At 55.2% G+C, this 27801-nt stretch overlaps 1 protein-coding gene across 7 annotated transcripts in view; it reads right to left on the bottom strand.

Annotated features, from left to right (window-relative positions):
• Positions 1-6226: 6226 nt before the first annotated feature.
• The window catches only part of DENND3 (DENN domain containing 3), a 49416-nt gene continuing 27841 nt past the window's right edge, over positions 6227-27801 (bottom strand). For 5 of the 7 annotated variants that reach the window (XM_061569284.1, XM_061569281.1, XM_061569285.1 and 2 more), the window contains 20 exons: positions 26442-26660; positions 25415-25530; positions 24475-24630; positions 24094-24190; positions 22943-23046; positions 22110-22285; positions 19772-19930; positions 18959-19320; positions 18240-18405; positions 16576-16712; positions 16072-16194; positions 15353-15529; positions 14174-14303; positions 12866-12973; positions 12367-12509; positions 11535-11695; positions 10392-10528; positions 9916-10022; positions 8772-8909; positions 6227-7344 (listed from right to left, as the gene is read on the bottom strand). In XM_061569284.1, the coding sequence (XP_061425268.1) occupies positions 7138-7344; positions 8772-8909; positions 9916-10022; positions 10392-10528; positions 11535-11695; positions 12367-12509; positions 12866-12973; positions 14174-14303; positions 15353-15529; positions 16072-16194; positions 16576-16712; positions 18240-18405; positions 18959-19320; positions 19772-19930; positions 22110-22285; positions 22943-23046; positions 24094-24190; positions 24475-24630; positions 25415-25530; positions 26442-26660 (3123 nt within the window). In that variant the 3' untranslated portion in view covers positions 6227-7137. The other 2 variants (XM_061569282.1, XM_061569287.1) reach the window with 2 other exon arrangements.

Here is a 27801-nt window from a genome sequence, read left to right on the forward strand (position 1 = left end):
TAACGCTACGGTACATTAAAATTGTACCACATCTTCCCTAGAAGCCTACGGAGGAGGTGTGTAAAGGTGAAGATAAGGGACCATCGTTGTCGGCTTCTGGGATGGATGTGGCCTTGCCAATGCAGAGTTCCAGGCGATTTCGGATGAAATCCCAGTGCCCGTTTTAAATCGATTACAAAATAGACAAGTAAAAAATAATCATACCGTCTCCAGGTGGGACTTGATGCACGAATGGAAAATAATCAAACTCGTGCGTCTGCGGTCACCCAGAATTGACCGTGGTAACACAACTCCGATACTACCGGCGTCGTACGAAGGAGGAGGCATCGTGACGCTGCTACTACTACCGCAATCGTCTGGCTCAAACACCTCTAAAACGAAAGACCATGGGTTGTTTATCTCCATCAGCCATGCAACAATGAAAAGCGAGTGGGACCGGTTGTTTAATTGTGCCAAATATGTAAATGTCTTGAAATGGCTTGTCTTGAAATTAGTTGCCGTAGAAATGTCCACGATTATGATTTAAGGTGTAGCTCGGAAGACCTTACTATTGCACTCAGAACAACACAAGCGGCGTAAACCTCACACCCCCTCCAAAAAAAGCCCACTCACCTTTCAGCGCAGAGAGGTTTCCGGCACAAACCTCACTCTGCCGCGGTCCCTGGACTCTTAAATAGAAATCCTCACCTGTTAACAATCACGGGCAGCGCCCGCCTAACGAGTTAATGAGCGACGTCACGAGACCACATTGCTGGTAACTTTTACTTAATTGTGAAGGCACGTGTGCGTTTGTGGGGAGCATTGGCGCAGTGGATACGCTCACGGCCAACGCCGGTGACGATTATCTGAACCGGTCTTGGGCCTCCACTAGGTCGACTTAGCCTCAAATAAGTACCTGGTGCGTTGTGTAAACGTCGCCACTCGGGCTCGTAATGCTCCCCCCGGTTCTAAATATATGTTCGCTCACAGCACTTGCCCCAACAGTATGTTAGGGCTATACGGGTGGGGGATATTTGTCTTTGTGTGCTACTAATGATATACAGTATCATGATCCAGCACCCTCCGATCGGCGCGGTTGGCTACGTACGGTGCGAAAGAAGTTCAACAACGTGCCTCCATAACGATGAATGACAAGTAGAGTTAAGCAATTGGCGCTTTCTGCAGACGCATTGTGCGTGTTGGGCATTCGCCACCCCACGGCGATTGGATGGATTGATTGGGTACGATTGTGGAGGAGGAGGGGGGGGGTGGTCATTTCACCTGTCTCGATTTCATTGTCTAGCTTCATTGTCTAGCGTCATTGCTTGTCGCTTTGTTGGGCTGATTGTCAACTCGTCCACGCGCCTACGCGCCGCACACGCGGGGCTCGTCGACTCGGCTCGTTCGGTGCGTTCGCGACTCGGTCCGCTTTGTCCTGGTGAGGGTCGCGGCGGCAGCGAGTTGAGTCGCGGCGGTCCCACACCTCCATTTACCTGGCTACAGACTCCAGCACTACTACACTATACACTATACTATACACTACACTATACACTACACTATACACTACTATACACTACTATACACTACACTATACACTACTATACTATACACTACTACACTATACACTACGCTATACTACTACACTTTACACTACTATACTATACACTACTACACTATACTACTACACTATACACTACTACACTATACACTACTACACTATACACTACACTATACACTACTATACACTACTACACATTACTACAGTGAGGGAAAAAAGCATTTAATCCCCTGCTGATTTTGTACGTTTGCCCACTGACAAAGAAATGATCAGTCTATAATTTTAATGGTAGGTTTATTTGAACAGTGAGAGACAGAATAACAACAACAAAATCCAGAAAAACGCATGTCAAAAATGTTATAAATTTGTTTGCATTTTAATGAGGGAAAAAAGTAGATTTAGAATAGAGATTTATAATCGAGAGATTGAGAATAGAGATTTAGAATCGAGAGATTTAGAATCAAGAGATTTAGAATCAAGAGATTTAGAATCAAGAGATTTAGAATCACGAGATTTAGAATCACGAGATTTAGAATCACGAGATTTAGAATCACGAGATTTAGAATCGAGAGATTTAGAATCAAGAGATTTAGAATCAAGAGATTTAGACTCAAACCGAGAACGTCCTGTCGCTAAGTGGAGAGTGTGCATGGCTCTATGAGTGACGAGGTCACAGGCCCCAACCCACCAATCATTATTTGTATATCGTTTGTGAAAGTGAAATAAAGTCACACGCAATACAAGGACGCTGTAACATTTGTTTAATTAGACATATAAACATAATTTTGGAACAATCTGATGATTTTATTGACTCGAGCAATGAGTCTTTATTTTATTCCAGAAGGACAGGTCATGGAGTGGAGCAGCTTAACTTTCTCTGACGCAGCCAACCGCTTCAGATGCGCTTCTGCGGCCGTCTGGAACGCTCTTCCCTACGACACTAGGAAGCCAGTGGAGCTATGCACTTTCACATCTAGATTGAAAACTCATTTCTTGAAAACTTATTTTCGTGTTTTAGTTTGTTGTCCTTCCCCCGCACCTCCAATGAGCGCGGTTGGCTGCGTACGGTGCGAAAGAAGTTCAACACGCACGCATACGATCCCAAAACTATTGACTTATTGCACAAACATTTTTGTAACCGTTGTGACGACGTCACCCCGCGTGTTTACTCGACCACGTGTGCGCGGTAGCTCACGGAGTGGACCGGTGAGAGACGACCCTAGCGTCTGAAAGTAGCACGTTCGAATCCTCGCCAAGGGCGAGTGAACTAATACGGAAAAGCAAACTGAACACGTGGCAACTGTGGGACACAAGACGAAAGGGCCGAGCAGAGGTGTTACAACATGTAGGTGAAGATACAGGGCCCATGAATTAAGGTCACGATTCGATTCAAGAACAAGACATTTTTAAAATCCTTTATATTAAGTTCACTTGCTTGCTTGCTTGCGCGCTTACGACCGTGCAAATCTTTCGGTCGTTTTTAAATCCTTTATATTAAGTTCACTTGCTTGCTTGCTTGCGCGCTTACGACCGTGCAAATCTTTCGGTCGTTTTTAACCCACTTCCCGTGATCCAATCCAGCTGACATTTTGCACACAGACTCGTTGTGCGTAACAATTTATTTTCGTGAATTTTTTTTCTCCAAAATTTGACACTTTTTAGGGAATTTTTTTTTCATATAATTTAAAAATACCAATGTGATAAAAATGAAACTCTTACTCAAGAAAAACAGAAATGAATAATAAAATAAAACCGATGTCACGCATATAAAGGATTTATAGTGAAACACTTTGTTTTTACGGGTTAATTTTTTTCCATTGTGAATGTGAGCTCCTCTATTGGCTGAAGGGCTCATGTTAACCTGCATCACACGTCTAAATATTTATTTGTTAACACGCGCGATTCACTACGTACACACATATTGTGAACATGCGTGAATCGATGCACGATTACCATCGGCTGATAATTACACACATGGAACAGATGTCTCTGCCAATTAAACGAGTTACTTGACCACACAACTTAACTTCTCATGGGATAGCCTTTTGGCGTCATCTGGTCCAACACCAATGGAGATTAGGCTCTAAGAAAAGCTGTCTCGGGTGTGGACCAATCAACTTCAAGGACAGTGCATATCATTATTATCATCAGAGTTGTTTCTTTTTGTTTGCGTTTTGACTGCTTGTGTTGTGGTTATTGCAAACATGATGCCTTGTATAAAGGTGTCAGTTTTTTGTACCAGTTGAAAGGGTAAAAACCTACCACTATATTTTGCCACTGGTAAAGGAGATGTCTCATAGTGTTCGCATGGGATGTTTTATGGTGCATCACAAGCCCCTGCCACCTTACCTGCTTTCGGAATGTGGAGGGGGCATGGCGGAATATTTTCCGGAGCTCAGCCAGCCTCTTGACAGATTCGACTCAAACTGACCCTGCCCAGTACGCGTTCCAATCATTGTGCTTGGAACCGTTCGAACAATGCTGGCCATCATCGTTCCATGTGTACACTGGGTGGTCGTGGAGTTTAGCACTCTCCTTCTGGCATAGAAGGCTTTCGAAAGTGGACAACCAAAGTGAGCGGGCAGATTTGCCGACCCCGTATTGTGACCACCCCCCAAGGCGGCGTCCTTCTTCGATGGCCGGCGGTGACCTCCTCTGTTGCGTTCCCTGGACGCGGCTCCTCCGCACAACGGGAAACAGCGCCTTCTGTTGTGCTGCTCCCACTGGCTGTGGACCAAGCTCCCTACCCGGTATTGTGCTGCTCCCACTGGCTGTTGAGTGAGCTCCCTCCCAGTGTTGTGCTGCTCCCATTGGCTGTGGACCGAGCTCCCTACCCGGTGTTGTGCTGCTCCCACTGTCTGCTGAGTGAGCTCCCTCCCGGTGTTGTGCTGCTCCCACTGTCTGTTGAGTGAGCTACCTCCCGGTGTTGTGCTGCTCCCACTGTCTGCTGAGTGAGCTCCCTCCCGGTATTGTGCTGCTCCCACTGTCTGCTGAGTGAGCTCCCTCCCGGTGTTGTGCTGCTCCCATTGTCTGCTGAGTGAGCTCCCTCCCGGTGTTGTGCTGCTCCCACTGTCTGCTGAGTGAGCTCCCTCCCGGTATTGTGCTGCTCCCACTGTCTGCTGAGTGAGCTCCCTCCCGGTGTTGTGCTGCTCCCACTGTCTGCGGAGTGAGCTCCCTACCCGGTGTTGTGCTGCTCCCACTGTCTGCGGAGTGAGCTCCCTACCCGGTGTTGTGCTGCTCCCACTGTCTGCTGAGTGACCTCCCTACCCGGTGTTGTGCTGCTCCCACTGTCTGCTGAGTGAGCTCCCTCCCGGTGTTGTGCTGCTCCCACTGTCTGCTGAGTGAGCTCCCTACCCGGTGTTGTGCTGCTCCCACTGTCTGCTGAGTGAGCTCCCTCCCGGTATTGTGCTGCTCCCACTGTCTGCTGAGTGAGCTCCCTCCCGGTGTTGTGCTGCTCCCATTGTCTGCTGAGTGAGCTCCCTCCCGGTGTTGTGCTGCTCCCACTGTCTGCTGAGTGAGCTCCCTCCCGGTGTTGTGCTGCTCCCACTGTCTGCTGAGTGAGCTCCCTCCCGGTGTTGTGCTGCTCCCACTGGCTGCTGAGTGAACTCACTACCCGGTGTTGTGCTGCTCCCACTGGCTGCTGAGTGAGCCCCCTACCCGGTGTTGTGCTGCTCCCACTGTCTGCTGAGTGAGCTCCCTACCCGGTGTTGTGCTGCTCCCACTGTCTGCTGAGTGAGCTCCCTCCCGGTGTTGTGCTGCTCCCACTGTCTGTTGAGTGAGCTACCTCCCGGTGTTGTGCTGCTCCCATTGTCTGCTGAGTGAGCTCCCTCCCGGTGTTGTGCTGCTCCCACTGTCTGCTGAGTGAGCTCCCTACCCGGTGTTGTGCTGCTCCCACTGTCTGTTGAGTGAGCTCCCTCCCGGTGTTGTGCTGCTCCCATTGTCTGCTGAGTGAGCTCCCTCCCGGTGTTGTGCTGCTCGCACTGTCTGCGGAGTGATCTCCCTACCCGGTGTTGTGCTGCTCCCACTGGCTGTAGACCGAGCTCCCTACCCGGTGTTGTGCTGCTCCCACTGTCTGTTGAGTGAGCTCCCTCCCGGTGTTGTGCTGCTCCCACTGGCTGTAGACCGAGCTCCCTACCCGGTGTTGTGCTGCTCCCACTGTCTGTAGAGTGAGCTCCCTACCCGGTGTTGTGCTGCTCCCACTGGCTGCTGAGTGAGCTCCCTCCCGGTGTTGTGCTGCTCCCACTGGCTGCTGAGTGAACTCCCTACCCGGTGTTGTGCTGCTCCCACTGTCTGCTGAGTGAGCTCCCTCCCGGTGTTGTGCTGCTCCCACTGTCTGCTGAGTGAGCTCCCTACCCGGTGTTGTGCTGCTCCCACTGGCTGCTGAGTGAGCTCCCTCCCGGTGTTGTGCTGCTCCCACTGTCTGCTGAGTAAGCTCCCTACCCGGTGTTGTGCTGCTCCCACTGGCTGTGGACCGAGCTCCTAACCCAGTGTTGGTCGTGGTTCGGAGACAGCTGCGGTGCAGTTTAAACTCCAACCAAACACGTGTTTAATGTCTCTCGCCTCGATTATCTTGTAGAGAGGTGCTTTAATAATGTAATATATTATCGTGCTTATCATCGTTGTCCATACAACGCAGTATGGCTGAAGGCTACGCAATGTGATGGCATGAAATTAGACGCGGCAGTTGGGTGTATTTCACATTTCATCGCTTTATTAAGAGCACTCCATGAACTTGCAACACAACGGCTTCATTAACCTTCTTGTTTTCACACAACAACACCATGGGCATGTACAAATTATTATTTTTTGACTCAACACCGCAGAATAATAAATAGGCTTTGTTCCATTTTGTGACCTCGACCGAGGCCAGTGCATAAATTATTAACATTTTAAGAATAGTTTTGTTTTCTTTCCCTTTAATTTCCTTCAGTGTTCAAAGGCATACACACACGTATATATATAAAAGTTCACCCTGTAGCCTATAACATGCTGTTGGGGTAAAAATGCTGTTAGCGAGCACCTATGAAGGCTGGCACGGCACACGAGGGAATGGGGTGGACAGCACCATTTCCTGCCACCTTTGTCTCTCTGCCCAGTCGCGACATAGGGTCGGCCCGGGACTGGTTTTTCCACCGTGGTTGGGTTTGTAGCGCAGCGCGCTAACCACTTGGCCACCGCTCTCTCCGGCCTACGTGTTAAACCATTATGTATGTTGAACTTCTTTCACACCGAACGTAGCCAACGATGCTCATCGGAGGTGCGGGGTGAAGGACAACAAACTAAACACAACAGGCAGTTCTAAAGAAATGAGTTTTCAATCTGAATGATTTAAAAGTGCATAGCTCCAGTGGCTTCTTAATATCGGAGGGATGAGTGTTCCAGACGGCCGTGGATAACCATCTGAAAGCGTGCGATGCAAGTGACCGTCTTTGTTCGATGGCGAGCCAAAAGCCGCTGGCTGTGAGGATGAAAAATCCAGAAATGCGTCGTTTAATGAATCCTCGTTCCGTGTAACCCCCATTCCAGGCCCTCCCCCCTCCCGTCTCCCGTCCCGTCTCCAGCCGCAGGTGCCGGCGAGCCGGGCTTGGCAGCGGGCCCCGTCAGATGACCTGCCAGATGGCCACCTTCCCGTCCTCCTTGCCCGAGCCGCTGAGCACGTAGCGGTCTTCCACGGAGCAGAGGCAGCGCACGGGCGCCAGCGAGTGTGCCAGCAGCTCGCGCTCCACGCTGGCCCGCTGCGTGTCCACCACGTACAGCTTGCCCACGCTGCTCCGGCCGTGCGCCTCGCCAACGCCGCCCACCCACACCTGACCAGGCGGAGGGGGTGGGTGCACGCGTGCGGTGTGCGTGTGTGTGGGTGGGTGTGTGGGGATTGGGTGGGTGTGGGTGGGTGTGGGTGGGTGTGGGTGGGTGTGCGTGTGTGGGTGTACATGTGTGGGTGGGTGTGCGTGGGTGGGTGTGCGTGTGGGTGGGTGTTGGTGGGTGTGGGTGGGTGTGCATGTGTGGGTGTGCGTGTGTGGGTAGGTGTGAGTGTGTGGGTGTGTGGGTGGGTGTAGAGCGGTGAATTCCTGCTCACGGCCAACACCAGTGACGATTATGTCTGAACCGGTCCTGGGTCTTCCCTAGGTCGACTTAACCTCAAACGAATGTGTAAATATTTGCACGAGGAAGACAAAGGTGGCTGGGTGTGGTGTCGACCACCCACTCCCTCGTGCAAGCCTTCACAGGTGATCGCTAACAGCACTTGCTTCAGCAGTCTTTAAGACATGGGATGTGCATGTGTACACGTGTGTACACAACAACAAACGCCATTCGCCACGAGGTGGCGGTGACGTCACCACGGCGCCTGTGCCAGGCCATATGCACTTTAAGGCCACGTGAAGTGTTGAACGCCCGCTGGCAGGAGGTCACAGGGCAGACCCAGGTGCCATGGGTTGACTGACTGAGATGACTGGCTGATGCAACACCTGTGCCCCCTACTGTGCCAACTTGCTGTGCTTTAGCCACCCGGCAATCTGCTCATTGTTGTGAGCGCCGCTCCTCTACCCTCCGTTGTCACTGGAGGGCGACTGCCTCCAACTGCCCAGTAGTAGCGTCCTTCACGAGTCTCCTCCACAGAGGCCGATCTTGACACCGCTGGTACCAGTCATCGGCAAGTCCACTCAGCTCCACGTTATCTTGTATCACATCACTCCATCTCTTTTCTAGCCTGGGCAACGCACATTTAGCACCCTCTCTCTGGCCGAACAAAAGCTGTTTAGGCATGCGGTGGCTGGGCTTGCGGGCCACGTGACCCAGCCAATGCATTATTGCCTGCCGGAGGAGCTCATCAACGGGACTTTGTCCAGATCTGTCGAGGATTTGTGAGTTCCTCACTCAATCAAGCCTGGTTAAACCCATTACGGATCGTAGGCAGGCCAGCCTAAATGTTTTCTAACCGGCGAAGATGTTCCATTACGGGGGGGGGGAAGGTGGGTCCACGTTTCGCAAGCATAAAGAATGGAGGGCATGACACACGCACACACAAAGACAAAGATCCCCGTATAGCCTTAACAGACTGTAGGGGCAACTGTTGTTAGCGAGCACCTATGAAGGTCGGAACGGTACACGAACGAGCGGGTGGGTGGCCAGCACCACGCCCGACCGCCTTTGTCTCCCCAGTGGCGATGTTTACACACCGCACCAGGTACTCATTTAAGGCTTGACTTAAACACACACGCACATGCGCGCGCACCTGCTCCTTGATGCGCAGCATGCAGGAGACGGCCGTGCACCCTGCGAGCGCCAGCGCGTCGCTCTCCCCGGCGCCGCCGGCCGTGCTCCACACGAGCAGCTCCCCGCGGCGGCTCGACGCCGTCCACAGCTGCTGCCTCTGCGTCCACACCGGCACCGTCGACAGTGACGCCACCGTGAGCGCCATCCCTGGCACCTTCATCATCGCCAACGCCACGGCTATCGCCATCGCTGCTGCCTTCACCGTCGCTACCACCAACACTGACGTCTTCACCATTGCTAACACCATCACTGACACCTTCACCATCGCTAACACCATCACTGACGCCAACGCCATCGCCAATGCCATCACTAACACCATCGCTAACACCATCGCTAACACCATCACTGACGCCACCACCATCGCCAATGCCATCGCTAACACCATCGCTAACACCATCACTAACGCCATCGCCAATGCCATCGCTAACACCATCGCTAACACCATCGCTAACACCATCGCTAACACCATCACTGACGCCACCACCATCGCTAACACCATCGCTAACACCATCGCTAACGCCATCGCTAACACCATCGCTAACACCATCGCTAACACCATCGCTAACACCATCGCTAACACCATCGCTAACACCATCGCTAACACCATCGCTAACACCATCGCGAACACCATCGCTAACACCATCGCTAACACCATCGCTAACACCATCGCTAACACCATCGCGAACACCATCGCTAACACCATCGCTAACACCATCGCTAACACCATCGCTAACACCATCGCTAACACCATCGCGAACACCATCGCTAACACCATCGCTAACACCATCACTAACGCCATCGCCAATGCCATCGCTAACACCATCACTAACGCCATCGCTAACGCCATCGCTAACACCATCGCTAACACCATCGCTAACACCATCGCTAACACCATCGCGAACGCCATGAACCTCTCCATCAGTATCATCATCCCCATCGCAGACATCGTCGCAAGCACCATCATAATTCGCCACGATCATCATCATCATCACCAGCACCATCTCATCACCAATCACCACAGCCCACACTCCCCTCCACCACCACCACCTCGATCTCTCCACCAACATCTCTGCCCCCCCCCCCCCCCCGTGGTTTTGCTGTACCTCGGGGAAGACTGTGAAGCAGCTGAACGACTGCAATGGTCCCTCGGCGGTGACGCTGAACAGCCGATGCCCGTCCAGCCTCGTCTGGAGCACACTGTGACCCAGGCCTGCAACCCCCAACACGAAGACAAAGACCCCCCTACGGAAACTGGCACGTGTAGCTTGCGAGCACGCCCGACTGCGTTCGTCTCCCTTCGTGGCGATGTTTACACACCGCACAGCAGGTGCTCATTTGAGCCCGAGTCGACCTAGTGGAGGCCCAGGACCGGTTTAGAAAATCGTCACCGACTTTGGCCGTGAGCGGGAATCGAACCCGGGTCGCCGGGTTCGCAGCGCAGCGCGCTCGCCGCTGCACTACCTCTCCCCAGGTGCGTACGCATATCCGCTACAAACCACGCTGAATTGTGGGGGGGGAGGTGCGTCATGGGGGATGACTGTGCTGATGGGGGGGGCGGTGGGCAGGAGGAGGCACTCACAGCACCAGAGGGAGCCTTCGATGAGCTGGATGGACAGCAGACTCTTGCAGTCGGGGATCTTGAACTGGCTGTGAACCTGCAGCGTCGCCACGTCCCACACCACCACCTGGCCGTTGAGGCTGCTCGAGATCACCTGCCTGGAGGGGTGGACATGGATGGCAGCGAGACGAAAGCGAGCGGGAGAGCGAGCGGGCGAGCGCGTGGGTGGACGTGCCGACGAACGGGCGAGTGAGTTGGATAGTGAGCTGGTTTGCGAGTGAGTGGGTTGGTGGGTGAGTGAGTGGGATAGTGAGCGGGCAGAGTTATTGAGCGGGCGATCGGGCAGGTTGGTGAGCGAGTGGGATAGTGAGCAGGTAGATGGATAAGTGAACGGGTGGGTGTGTAAGTGAACGGATGGGTGTGTAAGTGAACGGGTGGGTGTGTAAGTGAACGGGTGGGTGTGTAAGTGAACGGGTGGGTGTGTAAGTGAACGAGTGGGTGTGTAAGTGAACGGATGGGTGGGTAAGGGAACGGGTGGGTGTGTAAGTGAACGGGTGGGTGGGTAAGTGAATGGGTGGGTGTGTAAGTGAACGGGTGGGTGGGTAAGTGAACGGGTGGGTGTGTAAGTGAACGGGTGGGTGTGTAAGTGATCGGGTGGGTAGGTAAGTGAACGGGTGGGTGGGTAAGTGAATGGGTGGGTGTGTAAGTGAACGGGTGGGTGTGTAAGTGAACGGGTGGGTGTGTGAGTGAACGGGTGGGTGTGTGAGTGAACGGGTGGGTGTGTGAGTGAACGGGTGGGTGTGTAAGTGAACGGGTGGGTGTGTGAGTGGGACAGCGAGCGGGTAGTTTTAATGGGCGAGTGGGTGGTTTGGTGCGATGATGAGCAGGCCGGTAAGTGCGTGGGTGAGCAAGTGGGATCAAGCGATCGGCTGAGCGAATAACTGGATGAGTGAGTAGGTGAGTGAGTGAGTGTGGGTTTGGGGATGAGGAAGTGGGCCGGTTATCAAATGCGCAAGCAGGAGGACACACGCATTGAACAGGTGACCGAGCGGCTGGGGAAACGTGTGATTGACGGAGCGTGTGGGCGGGCGGGCGGGCGGGCAGGGGAAAGGGCAGGGGAAAGGGCAGGGGAGGGGGGGAACGGGCGAGCGGGAGAGTTCGTACGAGAGCCGGCGGTCGGGCCGCGACAGGGCCATGTCAGTGATCTGGTCGCGGTGCTCGCTCAGCTGCTTGTTGCAGGATAGGCTCTGCATGTCCAGGATGTAGATGGTGCTGTCCACCGAGCCCACCCACACCTGCTTGCGCTCCACGTCCAGCATGCAGCTCTACGCGCAGCACACAGACGGGGATCACCGACCCACCCACCCGCTCCCTGCGCAGTCGACGCACACAGACGGGGATCACCCACCCACCCACCCCCTCTCCCCGCGCAGTCGACGCACACACGCCGCCTCGCACTGCTCAGCGGATTCGGGCCGTCACGAGCCCCCTCCGCACGCTCGCCGAACTTGATGCGCAACGCAGTGTGCAATGGAATGGTTAGCTTGCGCAGCGTCGTCAGTGCAAATTGCACCTCGCAGATGCTGTGTGCGCGCGCGTATGTGCGTGCGTCAGCGCGCGTATGTGCACGAGTGCGTGCTTGTGTTTGCGTGCTTGTGCGTCGGGAGCAGCAGTGCAGCGGTGAGTGTGCTGCGTTACAAACCTACGAACCCGGCAACCCGGGTTCCATTCCCGCTAACGCCCAACACCAGTGACGATTATCTGAACCGATCATGGGCCTCCCCTAGGTCGACTCAGCCTCAAATGAGTACCTGGTGCAGTGTGTAAACATGGCCACTGGGGAGACAAAGGCGGCCGAGCATGGTGCTGGCCACCCACCCCCTCGTGTGCCATGCCGGCCTTCATAGGTGCTCGCTAACAGCACTTGCCCCTACAGTCTGTTACAGGCTATACGGGGGATCTTTGTCTTTGTTTTTTTTGTGCGCGTCGATCTCACCACACGCGCGCGCCCGGCCTGGATGCAGTGCTGCTCGATGACCCAGGAGGTAGCGTTGAAGGCGGTGATGCGGCCAGAGCCGACGGCGCACCACAGCGTCCCGTGCGCCTGGTCGTCCCGGTCGTCCCCCGGGAACTGAACCCCTACGGGGGGAGGTGGGGGGCAGCAGAGGGGGCCGGGCGGGCGGGGGGAGACGGAGGAGAGGGAGGGAGGAGGAGGGAGAAATGAGAGTCCCGGGGGTGGCTCGGTGGGGAGAGACGAGAGTGAGCGATGTTGGGGAGAGATGAAAGAGTTAATGAATGAATGAGTGAATGACTGAACGAATAAGATAATTAATGAGTCATTGAACGTGTCAGTGAATCAGTGACTGCACGAATGACTGAGTGAATGAATGGGCGAATGAATCAAAGGGTGCATGAGTGCGTGAGTGAGCGAATTGGTGTGTGACTGAATGAATGAATGGGAGAATGAGTGAGTGAGTGAGCGAATGAATGGATACCGGGCGTGTAGAGCAGCGCATCCACAGCCTCTGGCGCTGGGAGTCCGGCCGAAGGGTTGATCTTGTGTCTCAGCGTCTCTGACGTCATGATGGGGATCGTCTGAGACACTGGGGACACGGTCAGAGCGCGGATCAACCACGGGCCTCCACAAAGTGGTACTCGCTTTACCCACCCCAGAGAGATGATGATGATGATGGCAATGAAGATGGCTACGAACTGAAACTCGTGACTTCCTAAATAGGATGCTCTTCTGCCCAATCAACTGGAATAGGGAGCTTGTCATCTCTAACGCCAAATGAAAGATCTTGGCCATGAATATATACGTAACCAACCGTGCTAATCGGAGGTACGGGAGAAGGACAACAAACCAAACACAAGAAGCAGTTCTAAAAAAATTAGTTTTGCATAGCTCCAGTGGCTCCCTAGTATCAGAAGGAAGTGCGTTCCAGACGGCTGCAGAAGCGCATCTGAAAGCGAGCGATGTAGCGGTGACGTCACTGCACCGATGCAATACAAAGGTGCTCGGACAAACACGTCAATTGACCGCTGGATAGGATCCCAAGGTAGAGACCATTATGAGCGGCGTAGCGTTGTGGGGGGCATGGTTGAAGGGGGCTTAGCCCCCTCGGCCGCTGAAGCAGCCGCCCCTTCTAAGGTCACCATCGTCGAGGCATCGCAGCTGCTTTTACTCTCATCGGAGTCGATCAGCCTCCACAGACCGGTGGGCGTCTGGGGTCATCGTCGTCGTACATCGGGCGCGAGAGCAGACCGCACGATCGCCCTGTCCGGCGTTTAACGGCCGTTCACAGCGCTGGTTCTCAACCTTGTTGGTACGATGCCCCCCCCCCCCCCCCCGCTGGTCCCTGTGCCCCCCATGCCCCACCCGCCTCCATGTCCACATGTCCCCCCCCCCCACCCCCAGGTTACGAAGGCCACGAGACAAAGAGACCACATGTCCACGCCTCGAGCCGGTGGCTTTTGTCGCTGAAATGCGGCGCCGACGCTCGCCGCACACACTGGACAATTTCCCCTGCACAGTATCCATGCTGCAGCGTGCATCTCCCCCCCCCAACCGCATTTTTACCCCCCTGTGAAAAAGGGGGGGGGAGTGTGGGGGGGGCGGGCAGGACAGGCATCGCGACGCACGGGTTGAGAACCGCCGGTTTAACTCTCGTCCGACGTTGACCGCCGTCGTATCGTATGCCGCATCCACCCCCCCAACTGCCCCTCGAGGCTCCAGTTTGCTTCCCCCCGTGTCCAGACGAGGTGACGCTACGGGGCTGGGCGGCGGAGGGGCACCGCCTCACCGTTCTTGTATTCGAAGGTGAAGTAGGCGAGGCGCGAGGCAGCGAAGATGGCTTTGGGCGAGTGCAGGCACTGCACAACGGCGTCCATGAGCAGCACGTTGGTCGCCGCCTGCTGCAAGTACTGGGGGTCCTGAGGGGGTCGCAGGTCGACGAGCAAGGGTCAGGGGTCAGCGGGTCTTGAGCAACACACTCGCGGTGTTAACCTCGTTGTTGTTCTTCTTGGTTCTTTCGGTAAAGTCACGTAGAAGGGAAATAATAAAGTAATAAAAATAAAACATAATAAAATAATTCTCACGACGTTTCGGCCACAACGCAAGCAGCCGTCCTCAGGTGAAGACCAGGTCTGTCGGGGAGACAGCGTCTGAATGAAACATCACCACGCTTGGAGAAAGTTTTTTGGAATCCCACCCCGTAGTGGTGGTTAAATTTCGATTTAAAGCTTTCGTGACTGCAGGGATTCATCTTCTTGGACTTAAGGTAAAGTCACGTGACTGCAGGGATTCATCTTCTTGGTTCTTTCGGTAAAGTCACGTGGTTCTTTCGGTAAAGTCACGTGACTTTACCGAAAGAACCAAGAAGATGAATCCCTGCAGTCACGAAAGCTTTAAATCGAAACTTGTTGTTGTTGTTGAAATTGGCGGCGAGCATTTTGAATGAGTGCTAGAGCCAGGTGCGACGCACTGCTGTGAGGTTACACAAGGCAGAGATTCGTTTTCAATCGAGATTATAGGGAAATCATCGCTGCCCCCCCCCCCCCCCCCCCCACTGGCAGACTAATGCCTGACCGCAGGCCAGGTGCTGAGTCGACTGGACATCTGTGAAAAATGGCTTCACAGCTCATGGGATTGTCTCCAGGAGGAGTAAAGATATTGAAAGATTCCGATTCCGACTTCACTTTGTGCCGCACAGGTACGGCTGCCGCTGCGGGTGCCCTTTCAAGTGTGCTGAGAATCAAAACTAAACTAAAAACCGCACGCAATTTTTTTACATTTTTAATTTTTAATTTTACCAGTTAAGGCTCGCTGGGCTACATAGCTCTTTTTCAGAGGCGCCGAGCTGGCCACAAGCGACAGCTCATCGGCACAGTAAAGCGCTCCGCTACTCGAGGGGGAGGGCGGCTCTTCATCGGTCGCCACGCGAGATCGCGACGGCGATTCACGCGATGACTACGCCACTCGCCTTGTGGTGGTCAGCCATGCGCTTGCCGAGCCACATCTCCTGCACGATGAGTTGCCACAGGTCGCGCTCCGCCTTGAGGTTCGCCACGAAGGGCTCGTCCCGCCGCGACGTCGTCCTGATGCGCAGCGCCGCGATCTTGGGAGGGAAGATCGACGTCACGGCCACCGAGTCCACCTCCTGGGACGCGGGGGGGGGTATGGGGGGGACACCGCGGGGGGAAGATGGTTACCCTCGGTGGCGCAGTGAACGCGACGACCCGAGTTCTGTTCCCGACCACGGCAAACAGCATCGGCGATATCGGTACCGGGTCCTGCACTACCTAACCCCCCTTCACTGGCTGCATCTTCATGGGACTCACATTGTGGTGCCAGTCCGCAGCTTTGTAACTGAACACAAAACGCCGTACCAAAGAAATTGGTTTGCAATTGTGATTTTTTTAAATACATAGCTCGAGTGGCTTCCTAATATCTGAAGGAAGAGCTTTCCAGACGGCCGCGGTGACCACCGTCTTTGTTCGACGGCCAGCCAAAAGCCGGCACTCTTGGAGACTATACAAGGAGAGGGTGATGGGGGGGGCAGTATCAATGGTGGGTGGGGGGCAATCAGACGGCCAGCCAAAAGCCGCCGCCGCCACTGCGAGGACGATCGGAGTTCGAGTGACGGTGTGGACGGACGCACGCCGTGAACGTGCGGCTCCGGCGCTGTGGCGGTCGTGTCACCTGGATGTCCCGGAAGACGCCGACCTCCAGGTAGGTGTTCTTGCCCTCGGCGAGGAGGAAGAGTCGCCGCTGCGTCATCGCGAGGCGGCCCTGCCCCATGCTCGTCTTCACTGACGCCGACACCTTGGCACGCGCAGAGAGGGGGCGGCACACCACGTGGGTGTTAATAGGGGAGGGTGGCATTCGTGGAGGGAGGTACAAAGGGAGGATGGTACGCACGGGAGGGCGGCACCATACTGGGGTGGCACTCTTGGGGGCTGGACAAGGAGAAGGTGGGGCAGTATCAATGGTGGGCGGGGGGCACTCAGAAGGCGGTGGCGATCGTGTTCAGTGGAAGTCATCGTGGGCCGGGTGGCAGTCATGGTGGTTACGCTTATAGCGGGCGGCACCCACGGGACGGACGCTGAGGGGCGACGCTCACTGGGGGAGCAGCGCCACTGAGATTATTGTCGCCGCGACGGACTCACGCGGACCCGGACGTGCGAGCGACGGACATCCGTTCACCTTGTAGACGCACTCGCTGCGCTCCAGCCGCTCCACCACGCCCGAGGGCAGATCCAGATCCAGGGTCTCCTGCTCGGTCTCCTTCCACGCCTGGTAGAACGCGGCGAAAGTGTCCGGATCCACCTGCTTCTGCTGACCTGCACGTGCATGGGTGCACGTACACACGCGCGCACGTACACACGCGCGCACACACATGTACACATGTACACACGCGCGCAAACGCACGTACAGACACGTACAAAGACGTAATTAGCACGATTAGCTACGTACGGTGAAAAAGAAGTTCAACATACGTACACGTCATTAGATTTGAAGCTTACGTGTACACACATCATGCCAATTTAATTTTATGACAAAGATCCCCAATATAGATTTAACGGACTGTTGGGGCAAGTGCTGTTAGCGAGCACCTATGAAGGCCGGCACGGCACATGAGGGGGTGGGTGGCCAGCACCACGCCTGGCCACCTTTGTCTCTCTAATGGCGATGTTTACGCACTGCATCAGGTATCCATTTGAGGCTGAGCCGACCTAGGAGAGGCCCAGAACCGGTTACAATAATGATCACTGGTGGTGGCCACCAGCGACGTCTGAATTCGTGCCGCCGGGTTCATAGTGCAGCCCGCTAACCGCTACACTACCGCTCCACAAGCACGCACACGTGTACACACAAGAAGGACAACAATAGCTGCCATTCGCCACTCAGTGGCGGTGAAGTCACCACAGCGCTTGTGCCAGGCTAGGTGCACTGAGGTGCCAAAGGCTCGCTCGCAGGTCACGGGACAGGTTCAGGTGTTACGGGTTAACTCACTGAGATGATTTAACATGATTTACTTTGGCCAGATTTTTCACACACAAAAACAATGGAAAAGTCACCACAGTGGGGTATTTTGTCCGTCTTAGTCAGGAAACATTGTTTTTATTTAATTTGTATCATGTCCCATGGTATATAAATTGCAGTCTCCCACCTGTTATCCACTCTGCCTCTCTGACCTATCTGTAGGCTGTGGGGAAGGGCCATTGCTTGAAACATCACCGATTATATTTTTGTTCCTTTTGAAGCCACTGTCGTTGATGAGTTTTCTTGTTTTCGTTATCACCAATTAATTTTGCTTAATTTCGTGGATCATGGACTTCGCTGGACTCGTCACGCGAAGCCGTAACACCTGGGGTGGAGTTTTTAATTTCACGGTGACCCCCCCACCGACCCATCACCGCCACCCCCCTCCGACCGCACTCCGCCATCACTGGAACTAAAGCCACAAAGACGCGGCAGTAAAAGCCGTCGTATTCATAGGGCGTGGCTCGACTCTGGCTCAGTTTTTCACGTGACGCATAGAGGGCAGAGCCTCTGGCAGAAAAGCGGTTACGACCTAAATGGTGACATTTTCATGGGTGAAATTTCGTGTTGAGCTGAGGCCCGAGCCGCTCCATCGCTTCCGATGTACGAAATGTGAACGTGCGGGTTGAACCATGGCTCGGCTCAGGCTGAGCACGGCTGGGAAACCACGCCGAGAGCTGGCTCAGGTTAAGCCTGGAGGCTTTGAGCCGGCTTGTACGCGCCAAAGCCAGGCGTGAGCCAGGCCTGAGCCAGGCCAGAGCCGATCGGTGACTGAGAGCACGGATCCGAGCGTGCGTGTGTGCTCGCGTGCGACGTTGTCTCACTGAGCGTGAGCGCTTGGAAGAGGCGGCGTATGGTTCCCTCCTCGCGCACGATGCCCGACTCCTGGACGCAGCGCACGAACTCCTCCTCCTGCAGGTGCTTGCTGGGCAGGGCGAAGTTCTTGACGCGCTCCTCACTCTCTTGCCTCCACAGCGTCGCGGCGGCCTGCTGCCACCACGGCCCCACCCCCCAACCACGGATACGGTCAACAAGTTTCTTACACGCCGACTGCGTCGCGCGACAGGGATTTCGTTCCCCCCGCGGTTACGACAACGTCTTGGCTCTTCTTGGTTCTTTCGGTAAAGTCACGTAGAAGGGAAGTAATACAATAATAAAAACAATTCTCACGACGTTTCGGCCACAACGCAAGCAGCCGTCCTCAGGTGAAGACCAGGTCTGTCGGGGAGACAGCGTCTGAATGAAACACCCCAGGCTTGGAGCGTATATTTAAGCTGGGTTGGAAGGGCGCCTTAAAAAAAGAATTTGCATATCAAGAGGAATTTATCATATTTATGGGAAATGCAGGTATGTGATTAGTACTACTTGTGAAATGCGTAGGAGGTGGGCGGGGGGTTTCAAAGTCATATTATGCCCGTGCATTATGCAGGATTAGCAGCATCAAAGGGAGGGGATAGAAACGTCTTGGCTCACAACGCCAGGTATCCATTCCGCCACGCAGATGTGCACCCGCGCTCACGTGAGCACACCGCACGCCCCTCACCACGCTGCGCACCGCCACCACGGCGGACAGCTCCTGCAGCAGCCGGCGCAGCTCGGGCCGCCGCTCCGCCTGGCGCCTCTCCTCGTCCGACAACGCCGCCAGCAGCTCGGCGGCGGCGGCGCGCGGCAGCACGGCGACGTCGCAGCGTGCCAGCGACGCGAACTCGGCCAGCGCGTCCACGGGCCGCCCTGCGGCGGCGTACACGCAGCCGCGCAGGTAGTGGTAGGAGGCGAGCAGCGCCGAGCTGTCGCCGCGGGCGCGCAACTCCCGCCCGGGTGCCGCCGCCGGCGGCGGAGGAGGAGCAGGGGGCGCCGGCGGCGGCGGTGCGGCCGGAGCAGACGAGATGCCGGACACCTGGGCGCCTGCGAGGACGGACGGAAGGACGGGCGGACGCGTGGGCACGTGGCGAGAGCGGCGTGCGAAGAACGACGGCTCCGACGCGTTCGACAGTGACACGAGCCTGAAGATTATAACACTGGCCTAAAGACGATAACACTGCCCTAAAGATGAGGCTGGCCTAAAGACGATGACACTGCCCTAAAGATGAGACTAGCCTAAAGACAATGATACTGGCCTAAAGATAACACTGGCCTAAAGATGATAACACTGCCATAAAGATGATGATAACGCCCTAAAGATGATAATACTGGCCTAAAGAAGATGACACTGCCCTAAAGATGATGACACTGACGTAAAGATGATGATAATGGCCTAAAAACGATAACACTGGCTTAAAGACGATAACACTGGCCTCAAGACAATGACACTGCACTCAACACGATAACACTGCCCTAAAGGCGTTGAGCGTCGCACCGGTCTGCGTGAAGTTGATGGCGAGGGTGAGCTTCTCGGCGCACTCGCCGTAGTAGCTGGCGACGGCCGGGCCGTGCTGCGGCCGGCTCGGGAAGGGCGGCAGGCAGAACGTCGGCGGCGGCTCGCACCGCCTCATGTCCCCCCGAGCGCCATCCGTCTCTAGCGGGCGGAGGGGCGACGAAAAGGGAGGGAGGTGGCGGCGGCGGTCGGGATCGGGCAGAGGCGTCAAACGAGACCGGAGACCCGGATGGTATCGCTCGCTCCAGCAGCAGCAGCTGCAATTTTTATTTTACCAGGTAAAGCCCACTGAACTATGTCACTCTTAATCAAGTGAGTTTAACACGTAGGCTTTCGCGACCAATATTATTCATAATCAACGTTTTTTGGTTTAGATCGCGTTATTTATAAATGTGTCGTAACCCTCCACCACCCGACACGGCCAATCAGTAAAAAAGTGTCACGTTGACAAAAGACAAATAGTTCACTGCTTTAGCCCACCGGTGTGTTGAAGAATGAATCCACGACATTTACAGTTTTTGAGTACGACGTTTCGCTGGTAATTGCATCCAGCAATTCGCCAGAATGGTGAATTGGAAAATTGCCCGATGATGCTGGATGCAATTACCAGCTAAACGTCGTACTCAAAAATTGTAAATGTTGTGGTTTCACGCTTCAACACACCGGTGGGCTAAAGCAGTGAACTATTTGTCTTTTGTCAACGTGACACTTTTTTACTGATTGGCCGTGTCGGGTGGTGGAGGGTTACGACACATTTATAAATAACGCGATCTAAACCCAAAAACGTTGATTAACCAAGTGGCTTATCATCACGTGGCAATGCGTTGTCTCGTCTTCGGCCATCCTCGAGGGTTGGCCGCAGCACGAGGCAATCCTTCGACACTGCCTCCGTCAAGGTCCGACCCGCACCTCAACGTGCCGAAGGGGTGAACGGCTAAAGTAGGAGATTGCCTGTTGAGGCTACGCCGTCAGGGGCGACGGTACCGAGGCTGAAGCACCGCCTGGGGCGTTACGCGAGGTGCGGAGGCCCAACAGGAACCCGGAAAATAGTTGGCTGACGCGGGCGGCGAAAATTTGGGCAGAAGCGGGTCTTCTGACACTCGTTGGGCTGAGGACTGCATGCTGTGGGCAACGGCCAGCTTGTGAAGATGGGAAGGCACATCAAAGTGCAACTGGTAAAAGGCTTCCTTGCCGCGAGATGGAAAGATGAGCGGTCCTGCCATCCTATTTCCCCCAACGGCACTGTGGACAGTGGAAATGTACAGCGGCCAAATGCTCAAAAACGAACATCGATTCTAAATGTGGAGGGGAAAAACCGAAGGACCCGGAGAAAAATCCTCGCGACCGCGGGGAGAGAGACGCAAACTGAAAATATACAGGCATCGGGGTTGGGATCGAACCCACGACCTCCTGCATACCAGGCGAGGTAGTCAACATCTCGCCAAGGTGGCACTCCTTAGCTCCGGAGTCAAGGGGGATGGAGAGACAAAGGTGGCCGGGAGTGGCTTCGACCAATGCCAACCCATATTCTTAGGTCTTTTCGGTAAAGTCACGTAGGTTAAAAATAAAAAATTTATAAAAATAAAATAAAAAATCACGACGTTTCGGAGGCAAGTGCGTGTAGGCCCGTGCGTGTGTCGTGATTTTTTAAATTTTATTTTACTTTTATAAATTTTTATTTTTAACCTACGTGACTTTACCGAAAAAACCTAAGAATATGAATCCTTGCAGTCACCAAAGCTTCAAATCTAGAATCAATGCCAACCCCTTCGTGTGCCGTGCCAGCCCTTTACCAGTGCTCACTTAACAGCATTTGCTCCAACAAACTTCGTAGGCTACACAGGGGTTCTTTGCGCGTGCGTGCGAGTGAGTGTGGGCTCGTGCGTGTGAGTGCATGTAGGCCCGTGCGTGCGCGCGAGTGCGTGCGAGTGCGTGTGGGCCCGTGCGTGCGTGCGAGTACGTGCGAGTGCGTGTGGGCCCGTGCGTGCGTGCGAGTACGTGCGAGTGCGTGTGGGCCCGTGCGTGCGTGCGAGTACGTGCGAGTGCGTGTGGGCCCGTGCGTGCGCGCGAGTGCGTGCGAGTGCATGTGGGCCCGTGCGTGCGAGTGCGTGCGAGTGCGTGTGGGCTCGTGCGTGCGAGTGCGTGTGGGCCCGTGCATGCGTGCGAGTACGTGTGAGTGCGTGTGGGCCCGTGCGTGCGTGCGAGTACGTGTGAGTGCGTGTGGGCCCGTGCGTGCATGCGAGTGCGTGCGAGTGCGTGTGGGCCCGTGCGTGCGTGCGAGTACGTGTGAGTGCGTGTGGGCCCGTGCGCGCGTGAGTACCACAGGTTGCGGAGGCGGAGCGCACGGAGCCATCCCGCCAGAAGTACTGGTTCTGCGCGTGCGGCTCCCGCAGATTGGGCATGCTGATCGCCACGCGCCGATTCAGCTGCTGGCTCTTGCTCGCCACTTCGCCCACGGTCAGCTTGCGCGGGGCGTCCACCATCTCGTGCTTCAGCCTGGCTCGCGACGGGCGCGGCGGTGTCAATCGCGTGCCGGCGAGCGCGCCCGCAAGCTCGTACGCTCACCACGAAGTTTCCCGTGAAAATGTCACGGTTTAAGTCGTAACCGCTTTTCTGCCAGAGGCTCTGCCCCTCTACGCGTCACGTGGAAAAATGTATTATAAAAGAATAAAGATGATTTTCCGAACTGTAAATGAATAAATGACGAATGAGAACGAAGTTTGTCATATTTCACGAACCCCATAAGATTATCGCGGTGATAAAATGTCGGTCGTGGTTATACGGAGCTAAGGTGAAGGTCGTAGATCATACATCATCAATACCATCGGTCTCTGGATCTTCCCGGTTAGAATGAGCTCTTGCCTGACATCCCAATTAAATGACAAAAGTTATCGCTGTCAGAGGGTTATGACTCACAGCTAAATGTTGTTTGTTATCACGCGTTCACACCCTGGATAACACTCAGGCACTGGTGTGTTCGCGTTTGTGCTTTCACGATTGTGGAGCGGCACTGTAGCATTGCCCGAAATGAACCTGGTCACCTGAGTTTGATTGCTGCTGACAACCACCACCAGTTACGATTATTCGAATCATTATTGGGCCTTCCCTAGGTCGACTCAGCCTCAAATGAGTAAATGGTGCGATCTTCCACACCTGTGCGCGTGCGAGCGGGTGATCTGCTCAAGCCTGGAGAAAGCGTCCATCTTCCTGCTGAGTCGATCCTTCAGGAAGCACTTGAACATGTCCGTCTCCAGCACCTGTGGCATTTCATCCGCGTCGTCATCAGCACACGGGGGGAGGGGGGGGGAGGGGGGGAGGGGGGGAAGGGGGGAGGGGGGGGAAGGGGGGAGGGGGGGGGGAGGCAACGCCACCATTTGAGCTGCACTCCAATTCACGACGTCGCAGCGAGAGTCGTGGGTTGCTGCCGCCTTCCGCCACGAATCGCCGTGCCGTTAGAGGTCCGCGCCACTGGCTGGATTGGCAATTCGGCGGCGTGAACACATGACCGTTGTAAATGAGTGGGAAAAAAAATAAAACTTGCATCTTCTTTAAAATATATAGAGTGCCTTTCAACGTGGCACGTAAAATAAAATTTGTAAAGGTATAAACTGGCACCCACTCCTCGTCGCAAGGGCTGTGGAGTGGGTGACCACGATAGAAGGTGAGGGGGGGGGGGAGCCGTCACTGCCACTTAGTGTTGTCGCTGCTGCTGTGCAAGCCGCCTGTCCTGCAGCAAGCGGTTTGGTAGAGCGTCGCAACATGCGAGCGTCACATCTCCTACTCTCCGGCAAACACTCGCCACCTCCTCACGTTCACACTCCCAATTCGTTGTTTTCCTTTGCGGTGGACAGAGAGCGGGTTGAATGAGGGGGCGGAAAAAGCAACAAGTGGCCACGCAATCGCATCGAACTCTAGGAGAGAGGCTACTGCTGTGTGGACGTGGATGTCTTCGATTTGTACGCATGTTGAATGTAGCCAACCGTGCTGATCGGAGGTGTCGGGGAAGGCCGGCAAATTCTAAAGAAATGAGTTTTCAATCAAGACTTAAAAGTGCATCTCTCCAGTGGCTTTCTAATATCGGAAACAGAGCGCGTTCCAGACGGCCGCAGAAGCGCATCTGAAAAGCGCGCGATGCAGAGACCGTCTTTGTTCGATGGCCAACCAAAAGCCGCCGACTACTGCGACGACGATGTCTGGAAGTCCGCGCGATGATTCCAGCCCGGTTCTATCCGCGGGCCGCCATCGCTTTCGAGCGGGTCATGGAAACGACACGTCTGGACGGCAGTGAGCGCGCGTCGCGGCACCTTGGTGTAGAAGGGAAGGTCCATCAGCTCCTGCGACTTGAGGAACTCGTCGCTGTTGAAGACGCGGTGCTCGTAGCTCAGGTGCTGATTGACGTCCCTGGGGAGGAACGGGGCTCCGTGAGTTCGTGGCGAGGTGGTGCCGACCGCAGTTTGTGACGTCGCTGAGAAAGGTGACGATTTGATTTTGACCGAGCGCCCCATCGTTATCCACGTCTGTGTGTCTGTCTGTCCATCTCTGTGTGCGTCTTTGACTCCGTGTCCACGTTTGTCTCTCTGTCCATCTCTGTCTCAGTGTCCGTCTCTGTGTCCAAACCCGTCTCTCCATGGTGTCCGTCTCTCCGCGTGCGTGCGTACGGCACGCGGAGGGGCGAGCGTGCGAACCGGAAGAGGTCGACCACGTAGCGCAGGGCTGCGCGTCGCAGCTCGGCGTGCAGCGACTGCTGCCACAGGCGACGCCGCTCGCGCGCCTCCGCCAGGCTGCCGCCGGCGCTGCGCGACAGCCCCGCCAGGTCGTAGTGCAGGTTCAGCGCCTCCACACTGCGGAACCACACAGACAGACGTGGAACAACACAGACGCGTAACCACACAGACAGACGCGGTGTTACCACACAGACAGACGCGGCATCACCACACAGACAGACAAAGAAGCACACAGACAGACGTGGAACAACACAGACAGACGTGGAACAACACAGACGCGGAAGCACACAGACAGACGCGGCGTCACCACACAGACGCGGTTCTGTGCAGACGCGGGACTACACAGACGCATCACCGCAGAGAAGAGACACCACACGCACGCGGCATCGCAGGGACGCGCCGTGAACACCACAAACTAACCGCGGCCCACCCACCAACACCAACCACCCAAGCACAAGTACTCTCCCACCATCTCACCAAGGCCATTATTTTCGTGAAAAATTTCGGCGTTTCTCCTTCAATGTCGAAAAAAGTTTTGCTGCCTGGCTGGCTGGCTGGCACGGGGGCGGGCAACTGCGGGTTGGCGTCGTCGCCGCTTACATCTGGGAGATGACGTTACCCCGCGGTGACCCCCAAATCAAGGCCACTAGTTCCCACGCCTCCTCCCCCCCCAGCCCCCATGCCCACCCCCCCCCCCCCAGACGATAAGGCCACGACAAAGAGAGATCGAACGTCCACTCATCTCGTCGATACTGTTCATGCTGCGTGGATATTCCTCGCACGTGTTATGCGTTTCTCCTGCACGGTAGCCATTCCAGCAGCCTGTGCCCCCCCTCCCCCCAAAGTCCGACCCACGCGTTGAAAACCGCCGCTGTGGAGGGGACCACCACTCCCGTGTCACCTGCACAGGAAATGCTGCTGGGCAGCGCCGGGAGCGTTGGGCACGTCGATGAGGGCGTCTGCCTGCGAGGCCAAGATCCGCCGGGTGCTCACGTTCACCAGCACCAGGTCCTCCACCTGGCAGAATGGTCGCGGCCAACGTCAACATCGCACAGCGCCGAATCGGAGGCTATGGTCGGGGTCACCGTCGTGAACGCCACCGCCATCGTCATCATCGAGTTCACCAGCAGCAGGTCGTCAACTTGCCACCGTGACACCGCCACCGTTTTGTACGCCATCATCACCGCCGTCAACACTGCAAACATCAATCGCCTCGTGTAAAAAAATAATCACCGCATTACACTCCCACGCTCCTGTTGAAACCGCAGCAGATTATAATGGCTCGTGTTCAAAAGAGCCGCCCTTCGTCGTGTACAATCTTCATGCATTCAAAGGGCACCCCCAGTGGCAACTGTCCCTGTGCAGCCACAAGGTAACCCAGCACCTACCTGACCTGCAAGGGGGACATTAATGATGACAATAATAATCATATAAATTTAGCACATTTGGTATTCGCCATCATCCGACAGACGGCGAATACCTGAGAGAGAGAGCGAGAGAGGGGGAGCGAGTGAGCGTGTGTCCGTGTTGGGGAGCGGTGGTGGCCACGGTTGGCATGCCGCGCTACGTACCCGGCGACCCGAGTTCGATTCCCGCTCAAGGCCAACATCGGCGACGATTATCTGAACTGGTCCCGGGCCTACCCTCAAATAAGTACCCGGTGCGGTGTGTAAACATCGCCACTGGGGAAACAAAGGCGGCCGGGCGTGGTGCTGGCCACCCACCCCCTCGTGTGCCTTCCCGCCTTCATAGGTGCTCGCTAACAGCACTTGCCCCTACAGCCCATTAAGGCTATAACGGGGGGGGGATCTTTGTCTTCGTCCGTATGTACGCAGTGTATAGTGAACTTCTCTCGCACCGTACGTAGCCGACCGCGGTGCTAATTGTGAGCTGCGGGCATGCGGGGGTGGTGGTGGTTGGGCACGAACCCTGTCGACGGTGGAGAGGTGGCGGGAGTGGCAGCCCATGAGGAAGACAGTGGGCGCCTCCAGGAAGTCGAGCATGCCCGCCGAGAGCACGGGCGCGTAGGCGTGCCGCCAGGACAGCGGCCGCAGGAGGTGCAGGAGGCTCTCCGCCAATGGCGTCAGCAGGGACAGCTCCGGCGACAGCAGCACCACCCGCCGCTCCGTGAGGAGGCACGTCAGGATCTGGGCGCGCGAACGGGGCGGCAGTTCGTGGGGGTGCGGGCGCACATGACCGCCCCCCCCCCCCCGATTCTACGCGGATTCGAAACCGGCCCTCCCCCCCCACCCGCCCGCCCGCGACGTACGGAACGCGTCCGTCGATTCGCTCGCGTTGTTGGAGTGTTACAACGCGCGTGAATTGTTTGGCGACCGGCAGACAGATCGGAAATGGGGACCGTCGAATCACGGAATATCAAGTTCGAGTCACTCTTTGTTTCCATCAATTATCTCTTCTCTCCACAATGCAGGTTTTTGGTGGTTTTTAGGTTCTAAAGCAAAAAAACCTGAATATCGGTTGCGAAAGCCCACGTGTTGAACTGTCTCTTCTCTGTCTTCTGAAAATATGTCACTCGCCCATATCGATGTCTTAAAGCTCTCGCGCATAAACTTCTATTTCTTATTGATACCTCTTCTATCTTATTTCACTTCGGCGAGCTATCTCCATCTTCTGTTGCTTCCGCATTCAAGTCTTGATATCATGATCCTATCCCTTGCAAATACAAATCTTCCGCATCTTCTCAATGCATAATTTTACCATTTCCAATTTCCTTATGTGGCCATTTAACAGCGAATTATATAACGAGCGCGGTAATCCTGTAATTCACTTGCATTGGCCACTTTAAGCAACTATCTGCGATTTAAGTTTTGCTACCTTATTTAAGTTTTGCATACATCCCATTGATTTTTTGGGTGGGGGTGGGGCGGGGGAGGGGGGCGTGGGGGGGCTTTTGTTGCCTTGGTGTGCACTTAGCCTGGCACCACTTAGTGGCGAATGGTCGCCGTTGCTATCATCGTTGTTGTTGTCATTGTTGTTGTCGTTGTTGTTGTCGTTGTTGTTGTCGTTGTTGGACCTTTCATGCCCACGAGTTTTCGCTGCTGCCACAGAGCGAACTGAATCCCGATGTTGCCCCAGTGTCGGATTATCCGAGGAGCAAAAGTAGCTACTACACGTGTAGTAGCTACTACTACTACATGTGTAGTAGCTACTACTACTACATGTGTAGTAGCTACGGGCCCCGCACTTTCAAGGGCCCCACGCTAAATGCTTTCAAGCTATCAATTCCGGTTCAGTGATTCTGCACTTTGCTCTATTACTATAGTACTA

The sequence above is a fragment of the Lethenteron reissneri genome, chromosome 43 (assembly GCF_015708825.2).
Source record: "Lethenteron reissneri isolate LAM-NWPU_2019-01 chromosome 43, ASM1570882v1, whole genome shotgun sequence".
NCBI classification, from domain to species: Eukaryota; Metazoa; Chordata; class Hyperoartia; order Petromyzontiformes; family Petromyzontidae; genus Lethenteron; species Lethenteron reissneri.